Source organism: Vombatus ursinus, unplaced genomic scaffold (assembly GCF_900497805.2).
Source record: "Vombatus ursinus unplaced genomic scaffold, bare-nosed wombat genome assembly UNPS02014775.1, whole genome shotgun sequence".
Lineage (NCBI taxonomy): Eukaryota > Metazoa > Chordata > Mammalia > Diprotodontia > Vombatidae > Vombatus > Vombatus ursinus.
The window spans coordinates 4,066,716-4,083,538 of NW_020954553.1; the positions used below are offsets into that span (position 1 = coordinate 4,066,716).

General features: G+C 46.7%; 1 protein-coding gene across 1 annotated transcript in view; it reads right to left on the reverse strand.

Annotated features, from left to right (window-relative positions):
* Positions 1-16,823, reverse strand: part of TRIM62 (tripartite motif containing 62) — a 57,918-nt gene that overhangs the window by 19,042 nt on the left and 22,053 nt on the right. The window contains exon 2 of the mRNA XM_027864800.1: positions 7,954-8,049. Within this exon, the coding sequence (XP_027720601.1) occupies positions 7,954-8,049 (96 nt within the window). The remainder of the gene's footprint in view (positions 1-7,953; positions 8,050-16,823) is intronic.

Consider the following 16,823-nt stretch of genomic DNA (forward strand, 5'->3'; position numbering starts at 1 on the left):
GACTAGGGTCACACACTAGTAAGTGTCTGAGGCTGGATTTGAACTCAGGTCTTCCTGACTCCAGGCCTGGCTCTTTGACCACTGTGCTACCTACCTGCCCTGTATAAATCTAGCTACTGTTATTAACATTATCATTATTTTCTTGAAGGATACAAGTGAAGGGCTTTGAAGAATCCTTAGACCAGCTCCTCCATTCTCCAGGGCCTCAGATCATAAACAGATCTGTCCTAAGGGGAACAATTTTCCCTAGGTACTGAGTTCTTTTCAAAGAATTCTAAATACTTCCTGATCTCAGAAGCTATGACCTAGCTCTCTGAGCTCCTCATTGCCTGAACCAACTCCCCCTCCCAAGCAAGTTAAATTCTGCCCTGTGCCCCACCCCATCCTAATATCTGGATGGCCTGATTTGAGTATCCATTCCTTCTTTTCCATTTCCCACCCTCTGCCACGTCCAGTCATGATACTAAGTTTGCCATTGCCAGAATTTGGAAAAGGAGCCAGTGGAGAAATAGAAGTAGAGAGTAACAGATAACACACCCAGAAGTGCATACTGAGAAATCAATCCAGTGTGAATTAGGCAGCTTCCAAGCTTCTAGCCTGCCTGGGGCTGAGTCCTTGCATCTTGCTGTAGGTGATAATTTTCTCAAGGAGAGACATACTAGGCACCATGCACATTCCTTTCTAGCCTCCCACCAGCCTGGGACCTAGGACTCCCTTCTGTCCAATGGTTGGCTCCACCCAACTCTACCACCTTCCTGACTGCCTCTCTGGGTCCTATTAGTAGCTTTATAATCCATGCCAAGTTCTCAGCCATCAGGAGTCATCACCTCCAAACCTGGTTGAGGCTTGGTCTCCACTCATAGACTCATGAGAGATGGTATAATAATGGATTGGGAATTAAAAGGACTGGGATTTGAATCCTGGTTTTGCTCCTTACTGCCTCTTGGCCATTTGGGCAAGTCAATGGATCACTCTGGTCCTCAGTTTCCTTATCTGTAAAATGAGGAAGAGGGTGGACTGAATGATGTCTAAGATTCCTTCTAGCTCTAAATCGATGATTCTTGGTGAGAACTCACCAGCTAATTATGGCTACCTCCTTTGGGCAAGGGGAAGAGGTAAGAGGAGTTTGACTAAGGGTCCTGAGGGGTTAAAAACAGATTTAGAAAGTAAGACATCCCCAAAGTCACAGAGACACTCTCTCCATTCATTACAGGGAGTTTAGACTTAGTAAAGAGGATAGCCACATCATCCTCTGAGATTGAGGGGGAAGATGAAAGGCCCAGTGAAGATATGGGGATTTGAATCCTTGGGGGGAGTGTCTATATAAATAGTTGACACTTACATAACAAGTTTTTTACTTACATTGTCTCATTTAATCCTCAAAGGCACCTTGAGATGGGGTGGGGAGGAGTAAGTACTGTATTATCACTCCCATTTTACAGGTGAGGAAACTGAGGCACCAAGTGATAAGGTGACTTACTCCATGGTGTCCTACAGATAGTAAGTAGCAGAGCCAGGATTTAAATTCAGCTCTCCTGCCTTTGAATTTAGGGCTCATCCTACTGTACCCCAGGCCACTTCAGACGGCCTCATTCTTCATCTGGTGGGAGTAGAAGTAGGGGGGGGTGGAATGGGGAAGGAGGGAGGGAAGGTGTTCAAGACTGGAGGGGAAAGATATGGAACATCTGCTATGGGGAATATGACAGGGAGTCCATAGGAGATGAATGAAAACTGCTATTAATTGTCTCATTAAATGTTTCACCGGTGCCAGGCTTGTCTCTCCAAGGAGACAATGAGCTCATTGAACGCAGAGCCCAGGTCTGCTACTCTTGTCTCCTTGGCACCCAGCACAGAGAAGGTGCCCCAAAATAAGCTAATGTTGCTCTGCCCCAGCCCACAATGCCTGCCCTCTACCCCTAAGGCCCTTCACAGCTCTGCTGTTTTCCTGGGCTGCTCCCCCCTCCCATTCCCTGACTCTGTTCTGATCCGATGAAGTTTTAGACTCCATGTCTCCTGGGGCCACAGTCAAAGCAGGCTGGATTACCTCTAAGAGCCATTTTTTAGGACCTGGAGCATGGGAATTTTGCCACATGGCTCTCAGGCTTTCTTGAGAAGTACTCTTCAGTGGAATAGCATGAAAAACTGTTTATTAAAAACTCCATGCCAAGAACTGTGCTAAGTATTGGGGATACAAATTGAAAAGCGAATCTCTGGTCCCTGCTCTCAAAGAGCTAACATTCTAACTGGGGGAGTCAACACAGCAGTAGTCTTCTGTAGGGCAGGCCCCAAGTCCCTCCGGTGAACCATTAGGAAGGGAGGAGCCCAGTGGGATCTGGCTAGGCAGGGTTTAAGGTGGAGTTGTTGAGGGGTAAAGGGGTCATGCCAGGCTGATGGGTTCTACCCTCTGATACCCCCTAGTGGTCTCTGGGTAAGCAGGGTTCTGGCATGAGGCCACTGGGGGACAGAGTGGAATGAATGGGCTGAGAAGTGGAGGCAGAGAATGTATGTGACCATTTCTAGAAGTGTGGCAGAAAATGGGAAAAGAGATGCCATAAGACTCTTGTACATAGTAGGTACTAAATACATGTTAGTCAGATTCAATTCAATGTAATTACTAAGCACCTACTGTGTACACAGCATTGTGCTAAGCATTGGAAGAAATTCAGTTAGGTAAGACAATCCCTGTATTCATAGAGCTCTGTATAATGATGGATATAACACATACATCTATACTGAAAAATGACACCATATGAAGTAAATAAGATGTTGTGTGAAGTCTGAGGATGTGGAAGGTTATGGTTAGAATGAAGAGCTCAGTTTTAGACATGATAAGTTTTAGGCACTGGAAGGCCATGCAGATGGAGAAGTCAAGCGGGCAACTGGCAATATGAGACTGGAGCACTGGGGCTGGAGACAGAGATTTGGAAGCCATCCAAGTACTGAAGCCACGGGAGTGGCTGAGATCACCAAGGAAGAAAAGAGAGAGGAGGGAGGGAAGAGGATCAGGGCTGAATTCAAAGCCAGAGGAGACACCCACGATTAGGGGTCGGGAAGAAATGAAGACTTTGGTGGAGCCCTGAGAGCTGGCTTCAAGTAGTCGGGAGGCTGCCTTGTGGAAGAGGGACAAGTCTGTTCTGATGGGCCCTCAAGGGCCAAACTAACAGCCATGGCTGGAAGCAGCAGGTAGGCAGATGTGGATTCGATGTAGGGGAACAACTTCCTAATGTGGGATGGACTGCCCCATGGGTTTGCTACTGGTCGGTCATTTTCAGTCATGTCCAACTCTCCATGACCCCATTTGGGATTTTCTTGGCAGAGCTACTGGAGTAGTTTGCCATTTCCTTCTCTAGCTCATTATTGCAGATGAGGAAACTGAGGCAAATAAGGTTAAGTGACTTGCCCAGGGTCACACAGCTATTAAGTGTCTGAGGTCAGATTTGAACTCAGGAAGAGGAATCTTCCTGGCTCCAGGCCCAGTGCCACCTAGCTGTCCCTTATCCTCACTGGAGGAGCAAAAACTAGATGACTACTCATTGGGGATATTGTCCAGAGGATTCTTGTTTGAGTTGCACTACATGGCCTCTAAAGTTCCTTCCAATTCTGTGACGCTGAGAATCAGCAAAGAAGACAGAGAAGGAGCAATCAGGGAGGTAGGAGGAGAGCCGAGGGAACGTCCTGGAAGCCTAGGGGGAACATGTATCCCGGGTCTCAGGACAGGAAGATGCTACGGAGCTGGGAGGTGGGGAGCACTGAAGCACATGGCTCACAGGGCACTCTTGCTATTATAGAGCAGCCGAGAAGGAGTTAATTAGAGGAGTTCGGGGAGGGGAGGGGGATATTTCAGTCTACCATGAAGTAGCAAGACAGTCGGTGTATGAAAATACTCATAGCAGCTCTTTTTGTTGAGATAATGAAATGGAAACAGAGGGGGTGTCCATCAACTAGGAATGGTTGAACAAAATATGATATACGAATGTAACAGAATAGCTGTAATAATAGCTTCTGGCTAGCATTTATAGAGTACTTTAAGGTTTGCGAAGTGCTGTACAAGGTTTGCTCCTCATCACAATCCTGGCAGGTGGATGCTGCTGTTTCTTCTATTTTATCAGTGAGGAAACCAAGGCTGAGAAGTTAATGACTTGCCCAGGGTCACACAGCTAGTAAGTGACTGAGGCAGAAGTTACATTCAGGTCTCCCTCGCTCCATACTCAGCACTCTTGTCCACTGCGCCACCTAGCTGCCTAGGTAAGAAGTGATGGAAGCTTCAGTTTCAGAGAAACCTGGGAAGACTTATATGAACTGATACAGAACAAAATGAGCAGACCCAAGAGAACAATTTATATAATGACTATAACTATGTAAAGAAAAACAACTCTGAAAGACTTGAGAACTCTTATTCAGTCAACAACCAAGCAGATTCAAGAGGACCAAGGGGATGATGAGCAAATGGATGTGAAGAAGCATTTATTAAGCACTTAGTAGATGCCAAGCCCTGTGAGAAACTCAAAGGATATGATTTTGTGGTTGTTGTGTTGTTTCAGTCATGTCTGACTCTTCGTGACTCCATTTGGGGTTTTCTTAGCAAAGATACTGGAGTGCTTTGCCATTTCCTTCTCCAGGTCATTTTACAGATGAGCAAACTGAGGCAATCAGGGTGAAGTGACATGCCCAGGGCCACACAGCTAATAAATGTCTGAGGCCAGATTTGAACTCTGGAAGATGAGCCTTCCTGACTCCAGGCCCAGCACTCTGCCAAGTTCCCTTTTGCAACTGCCCCCAAATATAACATCTCTAAAACGGAACTCCTCCCTTCCTCTGGAAAACTGCCTTTCCTACTGAACATTCTACTGTAGGCACCACCATCTCTCCAGCCCCGCCCCCCCAGGTTCCAAACTTCCAAGTTAATTCCTCCTCCTTCCAATTTTTATACAATCGGTGCCAAGTTGGTGTAAAATAGGCAGGAGTGGCTCTAGCTTTGGAGCCAAAGGGCTCTAATTCTGACTATTCCTTATTTGCTGTGTGACCTGAGGTAAATCACACCCCCTCTGAGCCTCTGACCCTCTGACCCCTCCTCTGTAAAAGGATGGGGATGGACCAGATGGTCTATGAAGTCATTCTTGTCTCTAAATCTCCCAAGTTCCATCAATTTGGTTTCCGCAGTCTCCCTCCCAGAGGCACCCTTCCTTCTACTTGTTCTGCCTTAGCGGAGATAGCAGAAGCCAGGCAGTAGAGGGTAATGCTCTGCCTCCTTCCCGAGGGCAAAGCTAAGGACCTGGGGTGGTACAGAGACCCCCCTGCAGACCAGGAAGGGCTCTCGTGCTCTCTCGGCTCTTCCTTCAGAAGCCTGCCTCGACCTCCACACTCAGAGCCCCTAGCCCTGCTTGCCAGCCACCCTTGAAGGGGGCTGGATGAGACCTGGGACCCCCGAGGCCCAGCAGCCTCCTCCCCTCCAGTTGTGCGTGCCCTGGGCCGGGAGTTCCTCTGGGCAGAGACTGTCTCACTCAGTGCTGACATCCCACCGGCAATGCTGGGGGAGTTGGGGGGGAAGCCTACTGTATGCTGAACAAAGGCTCAATTAAGGCCTATTCCAGGCCCAACACGGTTGCCTGTAAAGAACTGACAGGCTGAATCGAAGTTCTTTTCAAAGGTCTCTCTCAAAAAAGCACTGGGGCGTGAGTGCTAAGCAGCCCCGCTAAGCACTGCCAGTGTGCATTACTGAAGGGACTGGCGACGAGAAGAAACTCCCCGCTCCCTGAAGGCTGGTGAGTCAGGAGAGACAGACAGTAATTAGCGGCTCTTGGCATCGGTGGCCCATCCAGCCTGCCTATCCCTGGGTGGCGCCGGCCCAGCGGTCGCAGCCCCAGCCAGGCCACAGTAGTCACCCAGAACTGCTTGACAAAAGGGGGAATCGGAGCAGCAAGATGTCTGGATGTCATCTGGGTCACTATCCTGCTACAGAGCCTGGCATGGCCCCTTTCATGCAGCAGGGGCTCCGGGGGGGACTACCCTGAGCTCCTGAACATCAATACCAGCACACATTTTCATAGCTCTTAAAGGCTTCATCTGAGCCTCACAATCAGTTTTTCGGCTGGGATGGAGAAGGGGAGGGTGCAGGCCTAGACCCGTGATTTCCTCAGTGTAGGGAAGTCCAGGTGTGGGAACTCCTTTCCCCATGCAGGTTGCTGATTCATCTGGCAACAGAGTCTCAGAGAATTAGTTGTCCAGGGACCCTAAGAGATTAACTTGCTTGAGAAATGTCACAAAGTGGTGGCTTAGGTAGAATTTGAACTCAGTGCTTCTCAACTTCAAGGTGGCCCTTTATCTATTCTGCAATGTCACCTCTCCTGGAAGAAGAAACTGAGGCTTAGACAGAGTGACTTGCCCACAGCCACACAGCCACTAAGTGCCAGAGCGGGGATTCGATATCAGGCCTCTCCTAACTCCAAACCTAGACCTTCCTTTGCTTTCTTTCTTATCATGAACTTAACAATGATGAACATTTCAATATATGAAGAACAGAAAAAGAGGTTTGTGCATTGCTGAGTCTGCTTATCCATGACTCTGGGTCGCCTCTCCTTTGGGTTCCACTCAGTGGAAATGGTCTGCTCTGCCCAACTTTCATGAATTCTCTCTTTCTTGTCTTATCTCAAAGAGACTGTAACCTCCTTGAGGGAAGAAGCTGTGTGTTCTCATGCCTCCTCATAGCCCAGAGCTGACATTCAATAAAAACTGAAAAAAGTCATCCCTTGATGGGCTGAGGAAGAATTCATTTGGGAGACTGAAGGTTAACCTTTTACTGACAAGAATTACCCAGGCTGGCCACTAGGTAAGGGATCCCCAGAACACTGCCGGACCGTCCCCACTAGCCCTTCTGGCCTGTGAGAACCTCCAGAATTTGGGCTCCATTGACAAAGCCTTTGAGAGATCAGGGTCGGCCTCCATACCATCATAAGCTGCTGGAGGGGGACTGTAGTTGAAGATTATTACAGTGATGAATTGTGTGTGTGTATATGTGTGTATGTGTGTGTGTATGTGTGTGAGTGTGTGTGTGAGTGTGTGTGTGTGTGAGTGTGTGAATGCCACAGGAATGCACAGTTGGCTACTAGGTGAAATATGACCTCCAAAGTGTCTGCAGGAAAAAAAAGAGGCATTTCTTATATAAACACCAAGGCTGTGGCAGGAAGTAGGGCTGGGGGAAATGGTGAGGGGCTCGGAGACCCCATGGGCCCACAAGAAGGCCTGGCAGATGGACAAAAAAGTGGGGGGAAGGGAGGAGGAGGTGGGGGAACAGGAAACTGGGCAAGGATAAAAGGAACACATGGGGAGAGAGAATGGGAGGGCAGAGAAAAGGGGCTGGGGAAAGGGGAGAACAGGCCCTTTTATTTCCCTACCCTACTAGGTGGTCTCGAGGTCCAGGTCAGTCAGTGACAAAGCCCCCAGGTTCCAAGAGTCATCTTACAGGCTCGGGGCCTGACATTCCTGCCATCAAACGCCTCTGATACAGCAGCTCATGGTAATGGTGGGGGGGATATTGACAAGGCAAGCCCACAGAAGAGACACTGAACTTTACTCCCCCCGCCCCCCGCCCCGACTTTGATCCCAAGGGACAGAGGAGAGAAGCAGCTGGTGGACGTGCCTATTGTCTCTGGCCCAATCCCTCTGTGTCTGCTCCAGACGCACAGAGGTACAGATGGACCTGGCTTCAGCACACTGGAGGGGACACCTGCCCTCCCCACCCCCACCCCCACCCCCCAATGCCTCCTAGCACTGCCTCAGGCCTCAGGTGTGTGTGTAGGGGGGGGCTTCGTGCTCTCCTGCCCCCAAAGCCAGACGCTCGGGTGTTGTGTCCTTGGCCCTGGGGCTGCCTGTGCTTCATCAGGCTGTGCGGGTGAAGGGCACCGACGTCCCACCCCTCCCCCTCCCCTTTCCCTGCCCCCCAGACCCCGGGCTCACCTTTGTCTCAGCCAGTTGGCGCTTCAGAAGCTGCAGGGCCTCTGTGTGTTCCCGTTCGCTGTCCTGTAAGGCCTGAAGCTGCTCCTTTAATTCCCTCTAAAACAGATAAGAGCACAGAAGTGAGACCTCAGATGGAAAGGACCAGACTCCATGCTGGGAAGGGCCTGAGGGGCTTCAGCTGCCTACCAGGCACCCAGCAGCTGGGAAGGAAGCTCTAAGCCCTAGTCAAAGCTCAGGCTCCACAAACTCACAGAATGTTAACATCTCAGAGCTGGAAGGGACCTCAGATCATCTCGTGGAAACCGTAGCCGAACATTAGGAGATCCCTGACAAACAGCCATCAAGGCTTTGGCTACAAGATCTCCATCCAGGAGAGAGCTGCTGTCCCTTGAGGCGGCCCATCCTACTACAGGTCAGCCCTCATGGTTAGGAAGCAGAAATCTGCCTTTCTGTTCTTTCCCCTCCCCTGTTCCTCATCCTGACCTCTGCGCCGAGTAGAACAAGGGTAATCCTTCCATGGGAAAGCCCTTCAAATACTTGAAGACAGACACCCATCTCTAACTCTTCTTTTCTCCAGGATAAACTGATCCAAATACAGCATTGTCCCTGGTCCTTTTCTCATTCTGGTCTCCCACCTCCGAAAATGCTCAAATTTACTCCCATCTTACTAAAAAGTAGAAGTTAAAATCAAACATGGTAATACAAACAAGGTCTGACCAGGAAGGATGATAATAAGGTTAACATTTCCCCACCTGGAGGTAATGGGGAGCCACAGAAGGTTACACACATCTCGAGTCAAGTCAACAAGCATTTATTCCTACTATATTAGGTAGTTTGGTGGTATAGTAGATAGAGTGCTGGGCTAGGAGTCAGGAAGACTCATCTTCTTACAAACGTTCAAATCCAGCCTTGGACATTTATTAGCTGTGTGACCTTGGGCAAGTCACTTCACCCTGATTGCCTCAGTTTGCTCATCTGTAAAATGACCTGGAGAAGGAAATGGCAAACCACATCAGTATCTCTACTAAGAAAACCCCAAATGGGGTCACTAAGAGTCAGACGTGACTGAAACAAATGAACAGCAATAAATGTTTATGTGCCTGGAATTGTGCTAAGTGCCAGGGAAACAAAGAAAGGTAAAAGACAGTCCATGCCCAGTCTAATGTGGGAGAGAACATGCAAACAACTATGTATAAACAAGGGGTGTATATACATACATACATACATACATATATATATATGTTAAATAGGGGATAATCTCAGAAGGGGGATTGGGAAGGGCTTCCTATAGAAGGCTGGACCTTGGTTGGGCTTTGAAAGAATCCAGGGAAGGTGGGGATGAGAAAGAAGAGCATTCCAGGCATGGGGGACAGCCAGAGAGAATGCCTGGAGTCAGGAGATGGGGTGTCTTGTGCGAGGAACAGTAAGTTGACCAGTGTCGATGGATCACAGAGTACAGGGAGAGAAGTAAGGTGTAAGAAGATTGGAAAGATAGGAAGTAGCCAGGTTATGGGGGGGGGTGCTCCTCCAGGAGTGTGCTGGCAGATGCTTAACAACCGGCTCTCTGAAAAAAAGTCCCTCCCCCCAAAATGACATACTGTTAAGTTTATTCTGCATTATTAAATTTTCTCCATCACTTCAAGTCTAGACAATCAACAAAACAACAAATCAAGCCCCAATTTGTAGCATTTGCCCATTTCTAAGGTGTAAATGCTCACCCTGAAAATTTAACAATTTAACAGTTAGGTCTGATTTAACAATCAGTTCTCCTACTTACTTTACTCTCTCCCTTAGAGAACTGGTAACAGTATATAGTAGTATCCAGGCAAAATGGTATAGTGGAAAAAGCTCTGGAGTCAGAGGACTTGAGTTCAAATCCCACGTCTTAAACAAGTCACCGAACCTCTCTTGGTCTCAGTCTCCTCAACTGCAAAATGAGGGGGCTGCACTAGACAGCCTCGGCGGTTCCTTCCTGCTCTAGAACTAGAAGACTGTGGCCCTTTCCACTGCAATCCAGTCCAATGGGTATTACAGGATGGGGCCAGGAAGGAGGGCTGAGTAGATGAGCTAGCCTGGAGTATTTCCTTCCTTCCTTCCTTCCTTCACTGTTTACTCTACATGCACAGTCCTGTTCTAGGTGCTGGTGTAGATGCAAAAATGCCTCACAGAGCTAACAGTCTAGTGGTGGGTACAACACGTGCAAATATGCAGTCCTGGGCCACCCTGTGGAGTACTGTCTGCACCATCAGTCATTCTCCTCAGCTCATTGGTGGAAACAGGGGAGCCGGAATACTCTTTGCTCTCCATTGCCGTTTCAGCTTCTCTCCCTTTCTCCATCACTCAGTAACTCTTCCAAAACCTTTGAGGTTCATATTATGCATATCTTCCACCCAATCAAAATCCTAGTAGCTGTTGTTGACAGAGCCCCCCCCCCCCCACCGCCCCAGGTCACTCCTCATCCTTCCTCAATGAATTCAGTACATGACTCAGAATCTTTCTCTCTTTCCAACTCCTGCCCTCATACTAGAGGACTTCAAGGTACATAGTGACTGTCCTTCAAACAGCCTAATCACCTAATCCTACTCACTCCCCAGGACCTACTCCTTCCTCCTCCTCCATCCCACCTCAGCCACACACAAAGATCCTCTTGATCTTACCGTCACCCACAAATGGATCATCTCTAAGTTCAAGAATTCTGAAATCCCATTACCTGACCACAATCTAGGCTACCTCTCCTTCTGTCTTCTCTTACCAAAGCCTACTCTTTGTCCATATCAAGACCTTCAATCCCTTGACCCCTCAGTTCTCCCCCAGGCCACTCCCTTACACAAGCCACTCTCTTCTCCTATTTTCCCAATCCTGATTCCTTGGTGAACTAATTCAATTCATTGTCTACCCTGAGTCCCCAGCTTCCTCAATCTATTGCTGATTGTGCCTGGCCAAGTCTTAACCTTTGATCACTCCCACTATTCATTACCTTACACATGTGCTGCTGAACAAAGGTGGAGAAAATCATACAATTGTTCTGATTAGGTCCACTATAGATTAATGTTACATAACCTCAACTGGGCCCTCACTCCTGCTAGGCAATCCTTCCACACCTCCCTTATCAACTCACTGTCCTCACCTCCATAGCACCTCTTCTAAACCTTTTCATTCCTCCTCAAACCTTCCATGGCTCCCTGTGCCCCTACCCTTTCAGTCGAGTACCCTGTCTCTTATTTTACAAAAAATAATTAACAATTTGCTATGGACTTCCTTTTTTCCCCCTCTTCCTCAACTTATACCGCACAGATACTTTTTGCTACTATATTCTCCTTCACCCCTGTTTTACATAAAGAGGTGGCCTTACTCCATATCAAGGCAAATCCCTCTACCTGCTCAAGTGATCCCATTCCATCCTGTATCCTCCAACAGATTGCTCATTCTCTAGTCTCTCTCTGTCTACTGCTTCCTTCCCAACAGCCTACAAATATGCCCATGTCTTCTCCATCCTCAAAAAATCCTCACTTGATCCTTTCATTCTTGCTATCATTCTCTATCTCTTCTGCCCTTTGTGGCTAAACTAGTTGAAGAGGCCATCTACAACAGATGCCTCCACTTTCTCTCCTCTCACTCTTTTCTTAAATACTTACAGATGCAGCTTCCAGTCTCCACTGACACTGCTCTTTCCAAAGTTACTGATGATCTCTTAGTTCCCAAATCCAATGGCCTTTTCCTCAATCCTCATTTTCCTTGACATCTCTGAATCCTTGGACACCCTCTTCTCTTTTATACTCTCTTCTCTCTAGGTTTTTAGGACACAGGTCTCTCCTGTTTCTTCTCAGACCTACCTGAATGTCCCTCAGTCTCCTTTCCTTGATCCTCATCCAGGCGTCCCACAGGGCTCTGTCCTGGATTTTCTTCTCTTCTCCTTCTATACTATTTCACTTGGTGATCTCATCAATTCCTGCGGATTTAACTATTATCTCTATGCTAATGATTCTCAAGTCTACCTATCTTGCCCTAACCTCTCTACTGTTCTCCAATCTCCCATCTCCAGCTGCCTTTCAGACTAACTGGATGTCCAGTAGACATCTTAAACTCAACATGTCCAAAATTGAACTCATATTTCCCCCCAAGCCTTCCTTGTTTCTAATTTTCCTCTTACTGTTGAGGGCACCACCAACCTCCCACGTTCCCAGGTTTGCAGCCTATATATATCATCCTTGACTCCTCATTATCTCTCAATGCCCCACCCCCCCAATATCCAATATGTTGACAAGGCTTGTCAATTTCATCTTTGTAAAATCTCTTGAATATTCCCCCTTTTTTCCTCTGACCCTGCCACCACCCTGAGGCAGGCCCTCATCACTTCACACCTGGACTACTACAATAACCTTCTGGGGGGTCCACCTGCCTCAGCTCTCTCCCCACTCCAGTCCATTCAGCCACTAAAGTGATTTTCCTAAAGCACGGGTCCAATCATCTCAATCTCTCCCCCCCCTCACCCCCTATTCAATAAACTCTAGTGGTTCCCTATCACTTCCAGGACCAAATACAAAATCCTCTGTTGTTCAAAGTCCTTTATGACCTAACATTCCCCTACCTTTTCAGTGTTCTAACACTTTCCTCCCTGACAAGTACTTTTCTATTCAGTGACACTTGCCTCCTGGCTGTTCCACAAACAAGACCCTCCATCTCTTAGGTCTGGGCATTTTCTCTGGCTGTCTTCCTTTTTCTTTTCTTTTCTTTTTTTTTTTTTTAGGCAATTGGGGTTAAATGACTTGCCCAGGGTCACACAGCTAGTAAGTGTCAAGTGTTTGGTCTGAGGTCGGATTTGAACTCAGGTCCACCTGACTTCAGGGCCGGTGCTCTATCCACTGTGCCACTTAGCTGCCCCTCTGGCTGTCTTTCATGCCTGGAATGTTCTCCTTCCTCATCTCTGCCTCCTGGCTTCCCAGGCTTCCTCCAGGTCCCAACTAAAATCCCATCTTCTACAGGAAGCCTTTCCAAACCCCTCTTACTTCTAGTGCCTTTCCTCTCTTAATTATTACCTTTTTATCCTAGAAATAGATAAGTTGTATATATCTGTTGGCTTGTTTCTCCCGTCAGTATGTGAGCTCTGCGAGGACAGAGACTCTTGTCTGACTTTTTGTATCCCCAACACTTAACATGGTGCCTGGCATACTGTAGGTAGTTAATAAATGCTTATTGACCGACCAACTGACAATAATGTAGAAGAAACACAGTACGGAATAGAATAAGAATGGTTAGCATTTAGAGAGATGGCACCAAAAGGTTTGCAAAGCACTTCACATATATCATCTCATTTAATCCTCACAAAAACCCTGGGAGTCAGGTGTTATTATTATTCCCATATGACAGATGAGGAAACTGAGACAAACAGCAATTAAGTGACTTGATCAGGGTCACACAGCCAGTTAAGTGTCTGAGGCAGCATTCAAACTGATTCCAAGTCTAGTGCTTTCTCCACTATGCTAGGCTGACCCTAGAACAAGGGTTCCTAACCAGAGGTCCATGAACTCATTAAAAATATATATATATATATATATATTTTGATGACTATGTCTCAGTACAATTGGTTACTTTTATAATCCTGTGTATTTTATTCAATATATTTAAAAACTTGATGATGAGATGGGTTTTACCAGACTGCTCCAGGTTGGGGTAGGGGTAAAGGTGGGTGGGCGGGGGGGGGGGGGAGACAAGAACATATTATGCACCAGGCACTGCACTAAGCATTTTAAAATATCGTCTTATTAGATCCACGGAGTCCAGGATACACAAAAATAGTTAAGAACCCCTGAGCTAGAAGAATGTAAAATGAGACAAAGTTCTTTGGAAGGTCAGAAGAAAGAAATACCATTTTTAACTGGGAGTAATGGGAGATGTGGGGAGGCTTTCTGAAAAGACAACATCCAAGCTGGACCTTGACATCTGGGTAGGGTTTCAAAAGCAGAGCTAGACGAGGCCTTCCAGGGATCAGGGATGACACAGAGGATGGCTGCCGGATGCCCAACGGGGACCTTGATCCTTGGGAGGAGCAGCAGGGAAGGGGGAAGGTCACAACGACCAAGGCTGAGCAGGTCTGTTGGTAACTCAGAGTTGTTAGGCCAGTAAACAAAACGGGGTTTAGGTAGATGCAATGGGAGGCTAATCCTAACCATTTAATAATAAAAATAAAAATAATATTTGACTTCAAAAAAAGCATTATTTTATCTACTTGTGTAAGAGACTGCAAAATATTAGCTCTAAAAAATTATAGCAAGATAGTGACTTGTCCCAGGAGCCTTTCTAACTGAATTCCATTGAACAAGATAAGAATGATTTTTCTGTTCTCTAATAACAACATTTAACATCTACAAAATGCTTTAAAGCTTATTAAACACCTCACATACAATCTTTCATTTGATTTTCATAACAAACCAATGAGGTAGATAGTCTAGTTATTCTTTTAAACCCACTTCACAGGTAAGGAAACTGAGGCTCAGAGAGGTGACATAAATTGCCCAGGGTCACACAGCTAGTAAGGATGAAGGCATGATTGGAACCCAGGTCCTCTTGACTCTAAGTACAGAGGACTAAGTCTAAGATAATTATATCTTGCTGCCTCCTATTATCTGTGGTGAGGACCATTAATTTAGAGGAGCTGATAAATAGGGAGAGAAACAATATAACCCATGATCTGAGGGAGAGATGTAGATCTGGCTATTGTTCAATCGTTTCAGAAAACCCCAATGGGGTTTTCTTGGCAGAGATACTGCATTGGTTTGCCATTTCCTTCTCCAGCTCATTTTACAGATGAAGAAACTGAGGCAAACAGGGTGAAGTGACTTGCCCAGGGTCACACAGCTAGTAAGTGTCTGAAGCTGTATTTGAACTCAGGTTGTCCTGGCTCCAGGCCTAGTGCTCTGTGCACTGAGCCACCTAACTGCCCTGATGTAAATTTGGAAAGGGCCTCAAAAGTCACCTGGCTCAACCCCTGTATATGTGCAAAGTTTGGGTAAACTAGAGACCTTAATGCAAGGTCAAAACTGACTCTATAGTTATTACTGAAACTAGAAAGGAATGGGCGGATGTCAAGACGAGAGCTTTGGAAAAGTTTACCTTATTCAAAAGAAACAATATATATTTTTAAAGGCAGTGGAATTGCACTATATATAAGGAGCTAAAAGGATAGGAACCGGCCCTGGGACTTTCTCAGTATAGGGAACCTCAAACTGAGGAAAATCCCTCTCCCAGTGCAGGTCAGAGTTTGGGACAGTTCTCTCTGGGACACTGAGATTTTTTTTTTTTTGGGTGAGGCAGTTGGGGTTAAGTGACTTGCTCAGAGTCACACAGCTAGTGAGTGTCATGTGTCTGATGCCGGATTTGAACTCAGGTCCTCCTGACTCTAGGGCCAGTGCTCTATCCACCGCACCACCTAGCTGTTCCCTGACACTGAGATTTTAAGTGACTAACCCAGGGCTGCAAGGCTAGTATACACAAGAGATAGGACCTGAACCTAGGACTTTCTGGTCGGCTCTCTAGTTCCCATGCTATGTCTCTCTTACAGTGATATAATTCTTTATTATAAGGGATGGCTCTTTGGTGGGGGGCGGGGGGAGTAGGGAGAAATACAGTGGCAAGTAAAGGTGATGTCTGAACAAAGGATAGCAATAAAAATTCATTTAAAAAAAAGAAAAAAAAAGCTGGGATAGCTAGGTGGTGCAGTGGATAGAGCACTAGGCCTGGAGTTAGGAGGACCTGAGTTCAATTCCAGCCTCAGACACTTACTGCGCCCCCCCAGCTATAAATATGTGTTTCTATATAGCTTCTTGTATACGGTGAAATTCAGCTTCCCTTTTACAATCTATTCTGTTTTGTTGAATAAGGCATATATGTGTATACACACACAGAAGCTTAGTCAAAAGACTTTTGGGAAACTGCATATAATCATGTGGAGAAATCTAGGAATCGGTAGGAAAAAACACAGTCCAAAGCATTTTAGAAAATATCAACGGCAAAGCGTGATGGCACAGTCCTGTAATCCCAGCTACCAGGGTGGCTGAGGCTAGTGGATTGCTTGAGCTTGGGAGTTCTGAGCTGCAGTAGGGCTAAAGCCAAGCCCCTGGGAAAGAAAGGGCCAAGGGACCAATTGTCCAAGGACAGGTAAAATGGCCCAGGGAGGAAATGAGTGGGTCAAAGCTTCTCTGCCAATCAGAGTAGAATAGACCCAGTGAGTAGCCCCTATATGTCCCCTGCATGTAGGGAAAATAGAGGGACCTTGCCTTCAAAAAGAAAAGAAGGGGGCAGCTAAGTGGCGCAGTGGATAGAGTACCAGCCCTGGAGTCAGGAGGACCTGAGTTTAAATACGGCCTCAGACCAAACACTTGACGCTTACGAGCTGTGTGACCCTGGGCAAGTCACTTAACCCCAATTGCCTTAAAAAAAATTATCAATGGAGGGGATAGAGAAATGATATTATGGTGGGAGTATAATACCAACTGCCTAACAGAAGGGAGGAAGTAGATGTGAATTTCAGGAAACAGTTCATAGACCCATCAAGGAGACTTGGTATAGCAGTGATGGGGACTTCACCTCTTCATGCATCTACCAGAGCCAAAAGCTGAGCAAAGGATAAATTCTTAATTGTCTTAACAATCATTTCCATTTTTAAAAAGTGGGGGATGACAAAGTTAATTGTTTATTTGACAAGAGATTCTGAAGAAATAGGAGGAGCTAGTTTCCACATTATAGTCTGATGCACACCCTGGATTTAGGGAGGATGTATTACACAGAGGTCAGAAAGAAGATAATGGTCTAAAATCCTATAGGGGACATCAGCCCAAGAGAGAGGGGATGCTCTCAGGAATGAAATTCTGAGC